The 19030-nt window shown below is 46.8% G+C and overlaps 1 protein-coding gene and 1 non-coding gene across 2 annotated transcripts; one reads left to right on the top strand and one right to left on the bottom strand.

Annotated features, from left to right (window-relative positions):
* The first annotated feature begins 4353 nt into the window (after positions 1-4353).
* On the top strand, positions 4354-4574 carry LOC124685577. The gene has a single exon (XR_006997561.1). It is a non-coding gene; the product is annotated as a small nucleolar RNA U3 (small nucleolar RNA).
* Positions 4575-4811: 237 nt separating this feature from the next.
* On the bottom strand, positions 4812-8456 carry LOC124702128 (catalase isozyme 1). The gene is made up of 8 exons (XM_047234233.1): positions 8372-8456; positions 8153-8249; positions 7093-7370; positions 5865-6641; positions 5666-5755; positions 5464-5531; positions 5270-5363; positions 4812-5126 (listed from the first exon to the last, which is right to left on the bottom strand). The coding sequence occupies exons 1-8, from the start codon at positions 8384-8386 to the stop codon at positions 5067-5069; spliced, it is 1479 nt and encodes a 492-aa protein (XP_047090189.1). The 5' UTR covers positions 8387-8456; the 3' UTR covers positions 4812-5066.
* Between the last annotated feature and the right edge of the window lie 10574 nt (positions 8457-19030).

Genomic DNA, 19030 nt, shown 5'->3' with positions numbered 1-19030 from the left:
TTAGCTGATCTAGCAGTAGTCAAACAAACGCTCTCCCTCTCCCTTATCTCTATCTACAGTAGAGAGGCGAAAAGGGAGGAGCCTAGTTTCCCTCCGTCCACCGCCGCCGGCGAGGGCGCTGGCTCCCTCTCTCTTCTCTCGTCGCTCCGGCGGCGGGGGGAGAGTGGGGGAGCTCCAGCTCTTTTGGCCTGGCGTGTAGATAGGTGTAGGGTAGGTCTTTTGGGTGGTGGCGCTCGGACGGTGTCGACGGCGCCGCCGCAAATAAAGTGTTCCGGGCCTCTACCTCGACGGCGCTCTGCGGAGACGACGAGGAGCCGCGGACATGTATCTTCGCCGCTCGTTCTGGACGGCGGAGGTTGGGTTCCCAGGCGAGTTCTTCGAGGCGTTGGCGGAGCTCTTGTCAGGGGATTTTGTTCTTCTGCTTCTACCGCGCCACGGCGTTGTCTCCTCCAGCGCCGCCGGGAAGCTAGAGGAAGGTGTACAGGAGTGAAGTTGACTGCTGCTGACGCTGCCCTTGGTGGCGATCTCGGCAGTCGGGAGAGGATAGTGGTTCGGGAGCGGACTGATGGCCCGTCGGCGGCAGCTCTGCCGATTTTCCCCGCTTTGTTCGGTGTGCTTCGGTGGAGTTGGGCTTCGATCTACAGCATGGGGATGATCCCCGGTCGATGCGCCCCAACGTCAACGTCTCCTCCGTGCGGGGAGCTTCTCCTTCGACTCGCAAAGCCAGCGACGGCGAGGTGCTGGATCGGATCCGATGCGATGTGGAGAAGATGGTGTGCAGGGACTCCCAGGGGCCTTTTTGTTTTTTCGTATTTTTTCAGGGGTCTTTCTGCAGTTGTTCCTGGACGCGTGTACTTTCCCGTGTCTTCTGGTGGTTTCCGTGTGTGTTGTATCACTGATGTTTTAAATTAATGAACGCGGTTACCTCTCTCAAAAAAAAAAAAACTCCACGGCTTTAGCACAGTCCGTTTCCACCGTCAGGTTCATGGATGTCCAATTTAGCGCCAGCGCCGAGCCCTCCTCTATCGCTGCAAGCTCCGCGTCCAGGGCATCGGTACAGTTAGTTAGTTGCCTCGCCGCTGCGACTATGACTGTTCCGTGGTGGTCTCTTAAAACCATGCCTGCACCTGCCTCGATTAATTTGGCCATACCTTCTCTTGGAGCAAACCACTTCGCAGCAGTCCTTTGCCTCTTCTCTGTATGTTTTGCCACTCTAGCAGAGCCATGATTATACGACAACACCACTTTGCCTTTAATTGGGTCTGCATTTGGCTCTTGTTTGATCATTGACAGGGACTCTAAATAACTTGCTAAAAATCTTTTGGACCCCTCCACTGGTGGCATAGGCTTTTCATGCGTTATCTCATTGTGCACATGCCATGTCCTCCATAAAATCATGAGCACCATTGCACGCTGAATCTCCGGTAGCATGGCTAGAAGGTGGAGCAGCCATTCCCGGCCATTGGGGATGATCATGTCCTCCCTGGGCAGGTCCAGATAGTTCTCATAGCTTGCCACAAGTCTCTCGCTGGTGGGCATGTGATGAACGTATGGAAGGTGTCCTCTGGTCCAGTACCACAGATTTTGCAAGTCGGCAATGTTTCCATGCCTCTTATGTGCATGTTTGCTTGTGTCGCTAGGCCGTTGCTTGCAATCTTCCAGGCCAGCGTTCGCATCTTCGGTGGTACAGGACACTGCCATATAAGCCTCCAAACTGGTCTCTCCCCTGCAGGTCTTGTACTTGATGCTCCTATACCCTGTGCCACAAGACATTCCTCAAAAGCCATCTTGTAGGCGCTTCGGGCTGAAAAGATGCCGCCTTTTTCTGGTTGCCACGCAACAAAATCCTCCGCATTTCTCCTTGAGGGCTTGATCTTTAAGATGTCAGCCACGTCGATTGGTAAGAACCAACGCCTCAATAGTTGTTCATTCCCGGTACCATCGGCTTGGAGGAAATCTGCTACCTATTTTAACCGGCATCACCCTTGCTTCGAGAATGGCCGAAAGAATGTTGTTCGTGGTATCCAGGGATCACGCCAAGCTCGGATATTTGCTCCATTCCCTACACGCCAGACGACACCTTTTTTGAGAAGTTCCAGCCCATACTCAATTGCCGTCCAAGTCGCTGATCCGTTGCCAGCGAATACAGTGTCTAGTATGGATCCATTTGGGAAATATTTAGCCTTCAGGACCTGTGCACAAAGAGAATCTGGTAGCTGTATCAACCTCCATGCTTGACGAGCCATTTGAGCTTGGTTAAATAGTCGAAGATCCCTGAAGCCAATGCCACCACGATCTTTGCTCTGCATCAGATTTTCCCAGGCCATCCAATGAGTTTTCCTTTTTCCGTTTTCTTCTCCCTACCAATAGTTTCTTACCATCTTTGTTAATTCATCGCATAGACCAAAGGGCAGCTTAAACACACCCATGATGTAAATGGGAAGGGCTTGCGCAATTGATTTAATAAAAACCTCCTTCGCTGCTTGTGTCAGATGGTTGTCACCCCATTCATTTAGGCTTTTAGGTAAGCTTGAGCGCAAACTCTGAAACTTACCTGTATCATACGTCCGTGGGGGGTGGGCAGGCCAAGATACTTTGGTTCAAAGGCTTCTTGTTCCACATGCAGCACCTGTTTTATTTCTTCTCTTATTTCCGTGGGGCAAGATTCCCCAAAGAAAATGGAGCACTTGGAGGGGTTTATCAACTGTCTCGTACTTGTAGCATAAGTATCTATGGCCTGATTAATTCGTCTGGCTTGATCCGCTTGGGCTTCGAAGAAGAGCAAAGTGTCATCTGCAAAAAGTATGTGCGAAATCCCCGGTGCTCGCCGGCAGATTTTAATAGGAGTGATAGCAAGGTTTTGTACCTCCCTCTGCAGTAAACCTGAAAATCCATCCGCCACAAAAAGAAACAAGAAGGGTGAAAGGGGATCACCTTGCCGTAGACCACGAGAAGGCGAAAATGAATCCAGAAGGCTCCCATTGAATTTTACCATATATTTCACCGTGGTGACACACTCCATTATCCAGTCCACCCACCGATGAGCGAAGCCCAATCTTTGCATCACTTTCTTTAGAAAATCTCAATCCATCCTGTCATATGCTTTGGACAGATCTAGCTTATATGCACAAAAGTTATTTTCTTGTCACGTATTCTGATCCATAAAATGTAGACATTCGAAAGCTATTAAAGCGTTATCTGTAATTAGTCTTCTGGGAACGAAAGCACTCTGATTCGTTGATATAAGTTCACCGAGAAGGGGCCTAAGTCTATTCACCATACATTTTGCAATTATTTTATACAGAACAGTGCAAAGGCTAATGGGTCGGAAATCTTTTAAGTTCTCAGGGAAGTCTACTTTGGCCGTATCATTTACACCATCTGGCATCTTACCCGTGAGGAAAAATAATTTTACTCCATTTATTACCTCCTCTTTTAGGGTAGCCCAATTTCTCTGGTAAAACCGGGCTGGAAAGCCATCCGTGCCTGGCGCTTTTAGCGGCCCAATTTGAAAAAGGGCGTCACTGATTTCTTCGTCGGAAAAGTCGCGGCAGAGATCTTCATTCATTTGTGCAGTCACCTTTCCCTGAAACAGAGATGTTAAATAATCAGCGTTAAGAGTAGGGTCTTTAGTGAATAAGTCTTGGAAATAAGATGTCGCCATTCTCTCCATTGCTGATGGAGCGTCATGCCAGACGCCTTCATTGTCCTTTAATTGCTTGATATAATTTTTCCTCGCACGCCAAACCGCTCTTTGGTGGAAATATTTTGTGTTTCTATCTCCTTCTTTTAACCAAGTTATACGAGATCTTTGTAACCACATCATTTCTTCTTTATACAGGAGCTCGTTCATATAATCCGAGACCCTTCGCACTTCACGTTGGTCAGCATTTTGGCCCTGCAGGTTCTCCAATTGCTTCCTGGCCTTCTCCAACTCCTTCCGAATATTACAAGAGTAATGGAAGGGTGTTGTTTATAACCTAATAAGAAAGAATTAGAGAAGAATCTCTGAAAAATAAATGATGAAAGAACTAGAGAATTTCTCCTAATATTGAGCAGAAGAAAACGTATTTTTTTACCAGAGAAGGAAAAGTCGGTGCAACAAAATGGAAAACAAGAGAAGAGAAAAGTAACAGGGACGACACGAATCAGGTAAAAAAAAAGATGGACGACACAAATATTTCTCAGCTGGGCTGGGCTGGGCTCGCTTTACATTCGTGCTCATCAACATGGGCCAAGACCAACGATCGATTGACCGAGGAGGCGCTGCATTCCAGATATAATAATAGTCCCACCTCGCCATTTCGCTAGCAGCAGGAGCGGTTTATAATGCGACGACTCACCAGCCATAGCACGACCTTACTTAGACAGGATCAGTTCTATAGTAGTCGTACCACAACATCCTTTACCAAAAAGGAGGCAAGCACTAAAGTCTGGTTGATGCATTCTGACCTCTTGGCCAGAGCGTGATTAATGGCCTGGATCTCCTGATGGGAGCCATCCGACGGCTGTAGAGGATCGTTCCTGCCTTGCTCATGCCTGTGCAGGGTGGCCCAGGGGTTGTCTGACAGACACACACATCTTTTTTTGGCTACTGCAACTTTATTTTTTGCAACATCATCTCCCATCCGGAAATTAGGTACATTTTAATTTCATTTTGATTTTTGAACTTCTGTATGGTCTATTTTGTATGACATCTGAAATTACGTATGATGCAGTTCAAAATAGTTGTAGCAGTGAAGACAAACAAAAGATCCACCGATGTACCGAAGAATGTTGTCATCGCCCCAGAACAATGAAACGCATAAAGATTAAACAATCACATTGTCTTTATTATATCTCTTTGCAAAGACACAAACACATGTTCCCAGGAACCAGCGAGCTGGTTCACAAAACCCACCACCATCAGTATTACATATGATAGTATGGTACGTATCAGTGTTTTACATTTTATTGATGACTACACCCAGAAAGACAGCACAGATTCAGTTCATGTTGCCCCTCCCCTTTAGCTCCATTGAGACCAACTGGGGTGCGTCTGTGGATGTTTCTCTCCGCTAGTCCATCTACATGTTCGGCTTCACCTTGAGCCGTGACCCCAGCTTCTGCCCGAGGGACACGTCGCACTGCAACAATAACATAGGTAAGAGCATGGGTTTCAGTGCGCTTAAACAATCAAGATACAGATAGCAGTACAGTGATGCTTAGTCACCCATTGGCAACTGAGAAGTGTTTCATGCTCGAAAAATGACAGAAAGAATGTATATACCTGCGACCAGTATGAGATCCAGATGCCCTGGATTTCATGAGTGACACGAACATCTGTGAGTGCATCAACCCACCGCTGGATGAAACGTTCTTGCCTGTGTTTTCGTACAAGAAGAGTTTGGTTAGCAAGGTTGCTTAATTTTTCTTCCATGTGTCTGAAGATTCTGAACCAATGAAAATCGAGTTGGGACAAACCTGGCAGGGTCAAAGGACCGGAATCTCTCGCCGGCCTGCTTGAAATTGTTCTCCTTTTCTATGATACACTGCAGTTCCAACAGGAGAGGGCAGAAAATCTTTTTGTCAACACATGTCGGGGTTTTGTATTCGTAGAGTATTTAAGCCATAAATAACTGGAAAGACTCCTAATGGAGGAATTTCAACGGTCCAAGTTGCACACCTTTTCCCGGCATCCAGTTAGAACACGAGAAGGAATATGGTACTTTTCAGCATGACGAGTCGGATCAAACCTTGAAGGGAAATAGTTCACCTAAAATCCAGCAAAGCAGATGTAAATGCAGTAAATTGGAAGGATAACAACATTACTATTACTGCATCATTCATGCAGAAGGGGGTGAAAGCTGTACAGAACAATGTACCTCCTCATCCCTGTGCATGAAATTCATTAAGCCTTCGTGATGGTTGTTGTGGTGAGCACATTTTGGTGCATTCACAGGGAGCATCAGATAGTTCGGACCAAGGCGGTGCCTTTGGGTATCAGCGTAGGAGAAAATTCTCGTCTGGAGCAGCTTATCATCAGAGTAGTGGATGCCAGGAACGGTGATTGCTGGGCAGAAAGCAAGCTGTTCATTTTCCGCAAAGAAGTTATCGATGTTCTTGTTGAGGACCATCCGTCCAACAGGCTGCAGTGGGATGATATCCTCTGGCCAGGTCTTGGTGACATCCAGCGGGTCGAAGTCAAACCTATCCTCGTGATCAGCATCAATGGTCTGAATGAAAAGCTTCCATTCTGGGTAATTACCAGCTGCGATAGAATCAGTCAGATCCTTTGTGGCATGGGTGTGGCAGGTGCCGCCAACTGTAACAGCCTCATCATCCAAAAGGCACTTGACACCACATGTAGGCTTCCAGTGGAACTTGACAAGGTGAGCCTTTCCATCCCTGCCGATTAAGGTGTAGGTGTTGACACCAAAACCGTCCATATGCCTGTAGTTGAGTGGGATGCCAACATCGTCAAAGAGGAAGGTGAACATGTGCAGGCTCTCCGGGTGGTGTGAAAAGAAGTCAACTATTCTCCAGTTCTCCTGCATGTTGGTCTTTGGACTCGGCTTGAAGGCATGGACCATGTCAGGAAATTTCATCCCATCTCGGATGAAGAACACTGGCATATTGTTCCCAACAAGGTCGAAGTTACCCTGAAAATCCATGAGGGCAGATATAAGGATTCTTGCATGTTGAATGAAAAGGAGACATCTTATAATAACGCACAGTAGAAGTTACACTGGCATATGATTTCAACTACCATCTTATAATAACCCACACAGTAGACATTATTTATGGAGTTATGAATAACAACCAAAGCTGCCAGCATTTACTGTACCAGCTGAAACAACCTAACCAGAGTCTTTTAATGCATAAATGGCTTGCAACAAAATATGCCAGGGAATGAATTGCTGATGAAATGCAACTGCTCATATGTGATTGTTTGCATCATAAAGCAGTTTCAACAGAAATCTCATCTTCAAAACATTATTATGGTGAATGAATAACTGGTCATCTGATTGCACACAACCTAAAGTCGTTTTAACAGAAACCTCATCCTATTAGCATAACAGCAAACACAACAGTAAGAATGAAAATTAGTACCTCTCTGGTGTAGAACTTGACCGCAAAACCACGCGGATCCCTCAAGGTCTCGGGGCTTCCACGCTCATGCACGACGGTAGAGAACCGAACAATAACCGGGGTCTGAACCCCCGGAGCCCGGAGGAAATCAGCACACGTGAGCTGGGAAACGTCATGGGTGACCTCGAAGAAGCCCTTGGCGCTGGCTCCGCGAGCATGGACCACGCGCTCGGGGATACGCTCCCGGTCAAACTGCGCGAGCTTCTCGATCAGATGGTAGTCCTCGAGGAGGATGGGCCCTGCATGCGAAACGAGGAATTCACGGTCAAGCTTCGGTTTGGAATTAGGTGTTTTTTTTTTGTGTGGATGTAAATCTACGGAACGGTAACAGTTGACCCGACAAATCACGCATCTAAATAGTCCATATTTTGGAAGTTGCTCAGATTAATGGATAATCACTATGGCTGGACGACGACGTGCCGTCTGAAAAGGTGCTACTTGTTTTTGGATACACTTAAGCAATGTCATTATGGCTAGATAGCGACGGACGGAAATATCAAGGCTCTTTTTTCTGCTCGCAGCAAGAGATTTGTTAGGCTGGGCCAGGGAATACATATGATGCTTACAAGCTAAGCAGTACTAGAATGTTCAGGTCTTGACCGGAAATCAAATAAGAGGTGTCCAATTGCAGGCGAGTGAATCGACCAACAAACTAAATCATGAACTACATAGAGTTTATTTACAGAAACATCTCAAACAGCTGCAAACAGGCATGGCTACTCTGGAGTCGTGGACCTTGAGTGTTGAGAACAAAGTGCAAGGCAAGAGGTCTGGCAATAGTGAGACGCTGGAGGCAATCTGGACGGATCCAGAGACCACCACCGCAATCTCAAGCCGGAGAGGCCATCGTTTGGTCAGGTGAAAGGAAACAACAGGGTCTTAGAGAGGACCGCATCAGCGGAGGGGCTTCCTGAGGTACCAGCATACCAAGTACTTCACGCAGTCTAGCTACAGACTACAGGTTAAGACGAGGGATATGACGGACGAATCAGGGAGGCAGGGCGGTGGGTGGTTTGCTGACCTCTGCCTCCGACTGTGAGTGCGCTGTTGTTGTTCCAGACGGGCGCGCCGGAGTTGGTGGTCCAGTGGCCCGAGTTGGCCGCGCTCGCCGGCCGGTGCTGCGACAACAAGAACAAGAAAAGAAAGTCAGATCAGGCCGGATCAAGGGGCGACGTTGACAGCCGCAATTGGGGATCCGCGCGGGCGCCACGGGGCCGGCCGTGGACGGAGCTGGCGGTACCTTGTAGGGATCCATGGCGGGAGCCGACGACGGCGACGAGGCTTGCGTGTTGGGGGGGGATGGGGTCGGTGGTGGGCGAGAGGAGGAGTTTTTTTTTTTTTTGAGGGAAGCGAGAGGAGGAGTTTGGGAAGAAGAAGGAAGGAGAGAAGGATGGTGGAGGTGGTAAGGGAAGCGGCGTCTCGGCTCGGCCTTTTTGTAATGGCGGAGTTGGGCTTCTTTCTCGCTCTGTTTCGTGCTGACGCTGGTTTCCCTCTCCTTGGCGCGCGCCTACCTAAAATTTCCGGAGGGGTCAACTTGTCATCTCTCACAAAACCACCGCTCCGCTCCTCTGCGGTTGAGCCGGGCCGCACCGGAGCGCCCCAGATCCGGCCAGCCGCAAGCCCCCATCCCCTGCCCTCGCTGCCACTTGTGACTGTCGTCGGGGAAAGCCCTGGTGGCGCGGTGGCGGCGCGGCGCCCTCCTACGCGCTGGATTTGGGCGGCCCGGCTTGGGCGCCCTTTTTCGACTGTTGCGGCTCAGGGGCTGCCCGAACGGTGGCGGCACGGCGTGGCTGTTGCGTGTGGTGGCTCCTCCGTCGGTCTCCTCCGTAGAGGGTGGTGGGGGCTCTCGGGCGGCGGCCCGCGGTGGGTGTTGGTGGTGGCATCCGGCGTGGCTACGTCGGGCGGGTCTGGAGGTGTTGCAGCCTTGATGCAGTGCTCCTGCCGACATGGTGCTGGCGGAGCCGCCATCCCCGATGTGGTTTGCCTCCACGTGGTGTGGTGGTGCCGGTTCGGGTCGTCGAGCTCAACATTTCTGTTGGTCAGTGGAGTGGCTGCGAGAGTCGCCTCCTCCTTACCTTGTTATCAGCCTGCAGCGGGTGTCGTTGTTTCGCAGTGGCGGCAACGGTGGTGACGCGCTTCCCACCTGGGGGGCGCCATGGCTGGGTGTGGAGCCCCTCTGTCTTGCCATCACTGGCGGAGGACGCTGCTTCCGCCTGCTCTGGTGCGCCCCATGATGATGCAGATGTCGGCCATGGGTGCGGTCTCCTCTCCGATGCGAGGTGAGCCGTGGCAGTGGTGGTGGTGGCGTCTTCTTGCCGGTTACTGGGCTCTGGTGTCGGGTCCTTGTGGGGATCTTCGGCGCACGGCGGGTGCTCCATGCGAGAGTAATCTATGGGTGTCTCTGCCTTTTGATGCCCTTCGACTCCAGCTGGTGGCACACAGGCGTCGTGGCGTCATCTCGGCTGCGCGCAACCTTTCGGCCACACCCTCGACACGGGTGGTGTCGGTGCGTAGTGTGGTCTCGGATGCGCGCTGCCCTTCGATTACATCGATGGTGCAGTGTCGGTGTTGGGTCTCGGCGGACCAAGGCCGTTTGACTACTCCGGCGAGTCCTCGAGCTGGGTTGTCCCTCTTTCGTATCCTTGGGGCTCTTCCTCGTGATTGTTGTGCCTGGGTTGCGATGAGATTTCTCATCGACCAACCGTCCCCTAGATTGAGGGGTGGTCAATTTGTTTTTCTCTCCTTAGTCTTGTTTGTTGGTGGTGTGTGTTTTTTTCCTTTCTTTTTCTCCTTCGTAACCTCTGTATACTCTGGTTCATTTGAACTCATCTTGTAGAGGCTGAAAAGCTTCATAAGCAATTTGGCTGAATATATATTTAGGTTGGCACACGCCACCGTAGTTACAGTCAAAAAAATATTTCCGGAGGCTGGTGGGTGGGGCCCACTGGCAGAGAGAGAGGAGGCCACACGCTGCCGCGATTGGTGTTGGTCACGTACTGCTCCACCACTGGTCTGCTGCTGTTGTGTTTGCTCGCGTCACCGTAGGTAGGATGGAGATAGGGTTTGTTGCATAGATAAACGAGAAATGAAACAAAATAAATATATTCTACTACCTGCTGCTGATGATCGGTGCAGAAAGAGACCACGCAGCCACCCACGACGGCGCCGATGCGTGGTTTTTGTTCTTGGCTTCCGTGATGCGAGCCGGATCAGATCAAGATAACGGGCGGTGGCGTGGACAGGGATCTATCGTCTTCACACCAGGCGAGTACATGTCATCTTTATTATACTCCACTAAGTTTTTGTTTAGGGGGATTCTTTGATCGTCGCAGCAGTCATCGCAACCATCCCGTGATCCTCGGCTACTCCGGGCGATCGGATCAGTATTGCTCACACGGCACCTTACTTACAGAGATGTATCCACACGTTGACTGATGAAACGAGGCACACCTTGCAAAGCATCCCAACACTTCCGCCGCTACCACACATCTTCAACATGTCCACTACCTATAAACAGTTGCTAACATAAAACTAGCACGTTCCGGATTAATTAAACCGCCAATTTTGGTAAAGACGCCAGAAACGTTTTAAGACCTAGACGCTCAGGCGACTAGGGTTTCTTCGCCCCCGATGTCGGTTCCGGCCGCCGTGGGGTCTTCTTCTCCGTCCCGTCGCTGGTTTCCTTCGGTTTTCGGATCCTCCTTGGCTCTCTGTCTCCTTTGACCCAGGACTCATCTTCTGGAACGTGAAGACCTGGGATTCCCGTGACGCGGCTGGTTCCCCGTGTGATGGCGTCTTCGGCAAGCTCCTCTAACCATGATGGAAGAGGATCTGGGGGTACAAAGGATGAGGCCATTGGCAATCTGCTGCTACGTCTGGGATTGCAGGAAGATGAATTGGATGACCTAGTTTTTGAAGAAGAGGACTCTGCACCTAAACAAGGTATAAAGTGGATGGCTTTGGTTAAGGTTCATACTAATAATCAATTCAGTCCCATGACTTTCGAACAACATATGAGGAACGCATGGTCACCAGCCCAACAGATTGATTTCAATCATCTTGAAGGAAATATGTTTACGGTGCAATGCTTCTGTCTTGGAGATTGGTTGAAGGTTACTAAGGGAGGCCCCTGGTTGTTTCGACAGAATGCAGTTTGCATAGAAGAGTATGATGGATTGGTTGATCCGGATACCATTGACTTGAACCACATTGAGACTTGGATTCAGATTCATAAGCTCCCGGTGGGTTACAGTAATGTTGCTCTGATTAAGAACCTCACTGAGAGGAACGTGGGGAAAGCTATCAAGGTGGAAACTGATGTTAATGGTATGGGAAACTCTGTCCGGGTTAAAGTAAAATTGGATGTGAGGAAAAAGGTGGCCCGGGTGGTCACTGTATCTCGAGATAAGAAGAGGGAGTTCTACCAGATTCAGTATGAGAAGATTCTGAGATTTTGTGGTGCATGTGGATTTTTTGGACACTCGCACTTAGAATGTGGCTCGGGTGAACATGATGAAGCCAATCTTAAATGGGGCGATTTTCTAAAGGCTAAGTGGGAAACCTGGAGAGGCCGTGGCGCTGGTTTTGGGAGAGGTGGGGCTCGGACGGGCCGAGGTTTTGGGGATTCTCGTGGTGGTGCATTAGGAAGGGGAAGAGAAGGGTTTCCGAGTGGACAAGGTGCTCTGCAGGCGTGGAGGAGCAATGCATTGCCTTATGTTAATGGGATAGTTCAGGGAGCTGGTAATGGTTGTGTGATCCCAAATGATGGGGGACATTTAGAAAAGGATCTCATGGATACTGGTTCGAGTCCGATTAAAGATAATAATATGGATGTTAACAATCTTACAAAAAGTGGGGATGGAGGGGCTAAGAGGTCCTTAGATCTGACTACAGTTGATATTGACAAAGAACAACAAGGCTCTGAATATGAGTGTCGTTGCCTAATCGATGGTGCCTCGGAGGAGGGATCCTCACGAGGGGGAGAAGACGTAGGGGCCATAGGGCGGAGTGCACACGGGACGGTGGTACGCGATTTACCCAGCTTCGGAACACTCGCACGATGACGGGGCCTACCGCTCGCTTGTCCGGAATTATCTGGGCGCTTTCGCGTTGTTACAATGAGTTGTGGTTGTGCCTCTAGGGCTCCCGGGATCCGGCTTATAAAGGCGCACGGATCTAGGGTTTACATGGAGAGTCCTAGCGTCGGATTACAGATTGCCTAATTACAGTACAATGCCTTGCTGTGTACGTCAAGGATCCGACTTCCCTTATACGTCATACCGGATCCGGGTTCCTAATGGGCCTCCATGGATCCGGGTTCCTCCAAAGGTCAGTTGGATCCGGCTTCCCTCTCCTGGGCCGGACTTCATCCTTCAGGATCAACGAGAATCGGGCCGCCCGATGGGCCACATGCCACATCACCATCTATGGGCCACCCGGGCTTGCCGGATCTAGGCACTGTCGATGGTACACCCATGAAGTATACCCACAAAAGTAGCCCCCAGAGTTCTCCAAGTTTCACCTACAGTTTCCGCCTTGCTAATATTTCATGGTTTCCGGCAATCTTTGTACCACGGAGAAACTTGAAGAACTCCGACTTCACATTTCTTCTTTCCCAACATTTGGTCGGAAAATCCCCCCATCCTGCGGGACTTCATCCATCGACAATACATGACATGTCTCCGGGTTACTGATACGTCTCAAACGTATCTATAATTTCTTATGTTCCATGCTACTTTTATGATGATACTCACATGTTTTATATACATTATATGTCATTATTATGCGTTTTCTGGAACTAACCTATTGACGAGATGCCGAAGGGCCAGCTTGTCGTTTTCTGCTGTTTTTGGTTCCAGAAATCTTAGTAAGGAAATATTCTCGGAATCAGACGAAATCAATGCCTAGCATCCTATTTTTCCACGAAGCTTCCAGAACACCCTAGAGCCACCAGAGGGGAGCCCTGGTGGGCCCAGATGATAGGGCGGCGCGGCCAGGCTAGGGCCCGCGCCCCCCTATTGTGACACCACCTCGTCAGCCCTCCGACTCCGCCTCTTCGCCTATTTAAAGGTCCCTGACCTAAAACCTCGATACGGAAAAGCTACGGTACGAGAAACCTTCCAGAGCCGCCGCCATCGCGAAGCCAAGATCCGGGGACAGGAGTCTCCGTTCCCGCACGCCGCCGAGACGGGGAAGTGCCCCTGGAAGGCTCCTCCATCGACACCACCGCCATCTTCATCAACGCAGTTGTCTCCCATGAGGAGGGAGTAGTTCTCCATCGAGGCTCGGGGCTGTACCGGTAGCTATGTGGTTAATCTCTCTCCTATGTACTTCAATACAATGATCTCATGAGGTGCCTTACATGATTGAGATTCATATGAGATTGTATCACTATTAGTCTATGTGCTACTCTTGTGATGTTATTAAAGTAGTCTATTCCTCCTTCACGGTGTAATGGTGACAGTGTGTGCATCATGTAGTACTTGGCGTAGGCTATGATCATAATCTCTTGTAGGTTATGGAGTTAATTATTACTATGATAGTATTGATGTGATTTATTCCCCCTTCGTAGTGTGATGGTGACAGGTGTGCATGCTATGTTAGTACTCGGTTTAAATTGCAAAGATCTATTATGCTCTAAAGGTTACTTAAATATGAATGTCGAATGTTGTGGAGCTTGTTAACTCCGGCATTGAGGTGCTCTTGTAGCCCTACACAACGAATGGTGTTCATTATCAAACAAGAGTATATGTAGCACAAAGGAAGATAACTTATTTATTTATGTGATCAATGTTGAGAGTGTCCACTAGTGAAAGTATGATCCCTAGGCCTTGTTTCCAAATACTGCAATCATCGCTTGTTTACTGTTTTACCGCATCTTTACTTCCTGCAACATTACTACCATCAACTGCACGCCAGCAAGCACTTTTCACGGCGCCGTTACTACTGCTCATATTCATTCATACTACTTGTATTTCACTATCTCTTCGCCGAACTAGTGCACCTATACATCCGACAAGTGTATTAGGTGTGTTGGGGACACAAGAGACTTCTTGTATCGTGATTGCGGGGTTGCTTGAGAGGGATATCTTTGACCTCTTCCTCCCGAGTTCGATAAACCTTGGGTGATCCACTTAAGGGAAACTTGCTGCCGTTCTACAAACCTCGCTCTTAGAGGCTCAACACTGTCTACAAGAATAGAAGCACCCGTAGACATCAAGCACTTTTCTGGCGCCGTTGCCGGGGAGGAAAGGTAAAAGGCACTCATACTCCGGTCCCAGGTAACTAAGTACTTTTCTGTTTCCGTTGTGTGTGTGTGCTCGAAGCTACTTCCTTTATATCCTGCAATTGCATCTTTTTGTTTCTTGTTAAACACTAGTAAGGCATAATGGAAAACATCTGTGAGCTTTTTGTACTATTTCCTGAGTCAAGACATGAATGGTTTAATGCGAAAATTAAAAAACCTATGGAACCTTATTTGCATGCTAGTAGCAATGATATTGGTATGAACGCTTTGAATACCATTGTTGATAATGATATAGAAAGTTCTAAGCTTGGGGAGGGCGGTTTTAATGAAAATGATCTCTTTAGCCCTCCGTGTATTGAGGAGAAAGTTTATGTTGATTATGATATGCCTCCCATATATGATGATAATAATGATAGTGGTATTTTGGTGCCGCCTACTATGGAGGATAAATTTGATTATGATTATACTATGCCTCCTATATTTGATAATGAGAATAATAATGATAGCTACTTTGTTGAATTTGCTCCCACTACAACTAATAAAACTGATTATGCTTATGTGGAGAGTAATGATACTTTTATGCATGTGAATAAGAATGCTTTATGTGGTACTTATATTGTTGAGTTTGTTCATGATGCCACTGGAAATTATTATGAGAGAGGAAAATATGATTGTAGAAATTTTCATGTTACTAAAACACCTCTCTATATGCTGAAATTTTTGAAGTTACACTTGTTTTATCTTTCTATGCTTGTTGCATCATGCTTCATGAATTTGTTTATTTACAAGATTCCTATGCATAGGAAGCATGTTAGGCTTAAATTTGTTTTGAATTTGCTTCTTGATGCTCTCTTTTGCTTCAACTACTATTTCTTGCGAGTGCATCATTAAAGCTGCTTGAGCCCATCTTAATGGCTATAAAGAAAGAACTTCTTGGGAGATAACCCATGTGTTTATTTTACTACAGTACTTTTGTTTTATATTTGAGTCTTAGAAGTTGTTACTACTGTAGAAACCTCTCCTTATCTTATTTTATTGCATTTGTTGTGCCAAGTAAAGTCTTTGATAGAAAGGTTCATACTAGATTTGGATTACTGCGCAGAAACAGATTTCTTGCTGTCACGAATTTGGGCAGTGTTCTCTGTAGGTAACTCAGAAAAATCTGCCAATTTACGTGCGTGATCCTCAGATATGTACACAACTTTCATTCAATTTGGGCATTTTCATCTGAGCAAGTCTGGTGCCTCTATAAAATTCGTCTTTACGGACTGTTTTGACAGATTCTGCCTTTTATTTTGCATTGCTTCTTTTGCTGTGTTGGATGGATTTCTTTGTTCCATTACCTTTCAGTAGCTTTGAGCAATGTCCAGAAGTGTTAAGAATGATTGTGTCACCTCTGAACATGTGGATTTTTGATTATGCACTAACCCTCTAATGAGTTTGTTTTGAGTTTGGTGTGGAGGAAGTTTTCAAGGGTCAAGAGAGGAGGATGATACAATATGATCAAGAAGAGTGAAAAGTCAAAGCTTGGGGATGCCCCCGTGGTTCATCCCTGCATATTTCAAGAAGACTCAAGAATCTAAGCTTGGGGATACCCAAGGCATCCCCTTCTTCATCGACAAATTATCAGGTTTCTTCTCTTGAAACTATATTTTTATTTGGTCACATCTTATGTACTTTACTTGGAGCGTCTGTTTGTTTTTGTTTTTGTTTGAATAAATGCTTGTGTGGGAGAGAGACACGCTCCGCTGGTTCATATGAACACATGTGTTCTTAGCTTTTAATGTTCATGGCGAAGGTTGAAACTGCTTCGTTAATTGTTATATGGTTGGAAACGGGAAATGCTACATGTAGTAATTGGTATGATGTCTTGAATAATTTGATACTTGGCAATTTAGATCATGTTTAAGCTCTTGCATCATGTACTTTGTACCTATTAATGAAGAACTACATAGAGCTTGTTAAAATTTGGTTTGCATGATTAGTTTCTCTAGAGTCTAGATATTTTCTGGTTGAGGTGTTTGAACAACAAGGAGACAATATAAAGTCTTATAATAGTTACAATATGTTCATATGTGAGCTTTGCTGCACCTTTTATACTTGAGTTTGCTTCAAACAACCTTGCTAGCCTAGCCTTGTATTGAGAGGAATTCTTCTCGTGCATCCAAATCCTTGAGCCAAATACTATGCCATTTGTGTCCACCATACCTACCTACCACATGGTATTTCTTTGCCATTCCAAAGTAAATACTTCATGTGCTACCTTTAAACAATTCAAAACTTTATTACTCCTTATTTGTGTCAATGTTTTATAGCTCATGAGGAAGTATGTGGTGTTTTATCTTTCAATCTTGTTGGGCAGCTTTCACCAATGGACTAGTGGCTTCATCCGCTTATCCAATAATTTTGCAAAAAGAGCTGGCGCGGGGTTCCCGGCCCCCAATTAATCAACCTTCATTAATAATTCTCTTCACATGTTTTGCTCTGATTCATCAGTAAGCAACTTAATTTTGCAAATAGACACTCCTTCATGGTATGTGAATGTTGGAAGGCACCCGAGGATTCGGTGAGCCATGGCTTGTGTAAGCAAAAGGTTGGGAGGAGTGTCATCAATAATGAAACTAAAATACATGTGTAAACAAAAGAGAAGAGGGATGATCTACCTTGCTGGTAGAAATAACGTTCTTCATGGGAGCCGCTCTTTGAAAGTCTGTTTGGCAAGGGGGTTAGAGTGCCCACTACCATTCGTTGACAACAACAAACACCTCTCAAAACTTTACTTTTATGCTCTCTATATGATTTCAAAACTTAAAAAGCTCTAGCACATGATTTAATCCCTGCTTCCCTCTGCGAAGGGCCATTCTTTTACTTTATGTTGAGTCAGTCTACCTATCTTCTTTCTATCTTAGAAGCAAACACTTGTGTTAACTGTGCATTGATTCTTACATGTTTACTTATTGCACTTGTTATATTGCTTTATGTTGACAACTATCCACGAGATATACATGTTACAAGTTGAAAGCAATTGCTGAAACTTAATCATCCTTTGTGTTGCTTCAATGCTTTTAATTTGAATTTATTGCTTTATGAGTAACTCTTATGCAAGTCTTATTGATGCTTGTCTTGAAAGTGTTATTCATGAAAAGTCTTTGCTATATGATTCATTAGTTTACTCATTATCTTCATCATTGCTTCGAATCGCTGCATTCATCTCATATGCTTTACAATAGTATGATCAAGATTATGATAGCATGTCACTTAGAAAATTATCTTTGTTATCGTTTACCTACTCGAGGGCGAGTAGGAACTAAGCTTGGGGATGCTTGATACGTCTCAAACGTATCTATAATTTCTTATGTTCCATGCTACTTTTATGATGATACTCACATGTTTTATACACATTATATGTCATTATTATGCGTTTTCCGGAACTAACCTATTGACGAGATGCCGAAGGGCCGTTGCTGTTTTACGCTGTTTTTGGTTCCGAAATCCTAGTAAGGAAATATTCTCGGAATCGGACGAAATCAATGCCCGACATCCTATTTTTCCACGAAGCTTCCAGAACACCCGAGAGCCACCGGAGGGGAGCCCCGGTGGGCCCGGATGATAGGGCCGCGCGGCCGGGCTAGGGCCCGCGCCCCCCTATTGTGACACCACCTCGTCGGCCCTCCGACTCCGCCTCTTCGCCTATTTAAAGGTCCCCGACCTAAAACCTCGATACGGAAAAGCCACGGTACGAGAAACCTTCCAGAGCCGCCGCCATCGCGAAGCCAAGATCTGGGGGCAGGAGTCTCTGTTCCGGCACGCCTGCCGGGACGGGGAAGTGCCCCCGGAAGGCTCCTCCATCGACACCACCGCCATCTTCATCAACGCTGCTTGTCTCCCATGAGGAGGGAGTAGTTCTCCATCGAGGCTCGGGGCTGTACCGGTAGCTATGTGGTTAATCTCTCTCCTATGTACTTCAATACAATGATCTCATGAGCTGCCTTACATGATTGAGATTCATATGAGCTTGTATCACTATTAGTCTATGTGCTACTCTTGTGATGTTATTAAAGTAGTCTATTCCTCCTTCACGGTGTAATGGTGGCAGGTGTGTGCATCGTGTAGTACTTGGCGTAGGCTATGATCATAATCTCTTGTAGGTTATGGAGTTAATTATTACTATGATAGTATTGATGTGATTTATTCCCCCTTCATAGTGTGATGGTGACGAGTGTGCATGCTATGTTAGTACTCGGTTTAAATTGCAAAGATCTATTATGCTCTAAAGGTTACTTAAATATGAATGTCGAATGTTGTGGAGCTTGTTAACTCCGGCATTGAGGTGCTCTTGTAGCTCTACACAACGAATGGTGTTCATTATCAAACAAGAGTATATGTAGCACAAAGGAAGAGAACTTATTTATTTATGTGATCAATGTTGAGAGTGTCCACTAGTGAAAGTATGATCCCTAGGCCTTGTTTCCAAATACTGCAATCATCGCTTGTTTACTTTTTTACTGCATCTTTACTTCCTGCAACATTACTACCATCAACTGCACGCCAGCAAGCACTTTTCTGGCGCCGTTACTACTGCTCATATTCATTCATACTACTTGTATTTCACTATCTCTTCGCCGAACTAGTGCACCTATACATCTGACAAGT

The sequence above is a fragment of the Lolium rigidum genome, chromosome 1, assembly GCF_022539505.1.
Source record: "Lolium rigidum isolate FL_2022 chromosome 1, APGP_CSIRO_Lrig_0.1, whole genome shotgun sequence".
NCBI lineage: Eukaryota > Viridiplantae > Streptophyta > Magnoliopsida > Poales > Poaceae > Lolium > Lolium rigidum.
This window is presented reverse-complemented; position numbering and strand designations above follow the sequence as displayed.

What these genes read in the sequence shown, in the direction of transcription:
- LOC124702128 (XM_047234233.1), bottom strand. An exon ending in TAACTGGATGCCGGGAAAAG is followed by an intron (nt 5,532 to 5,665) that starts GTGTGCAACTTG and finishes TTGGAACTGCAG; the next exon opens with TGTATCATAGAAAAGGAGAA. An exon ending in CGGTCCTTTGACCCTGCCAG is followed by an intron (nt 5,364 to 5,463) that starts GTTTGTCCCAAC and finishes ACGAAAACACAG; the next exon opens with GCAAGAACGTTTCATCCAGC.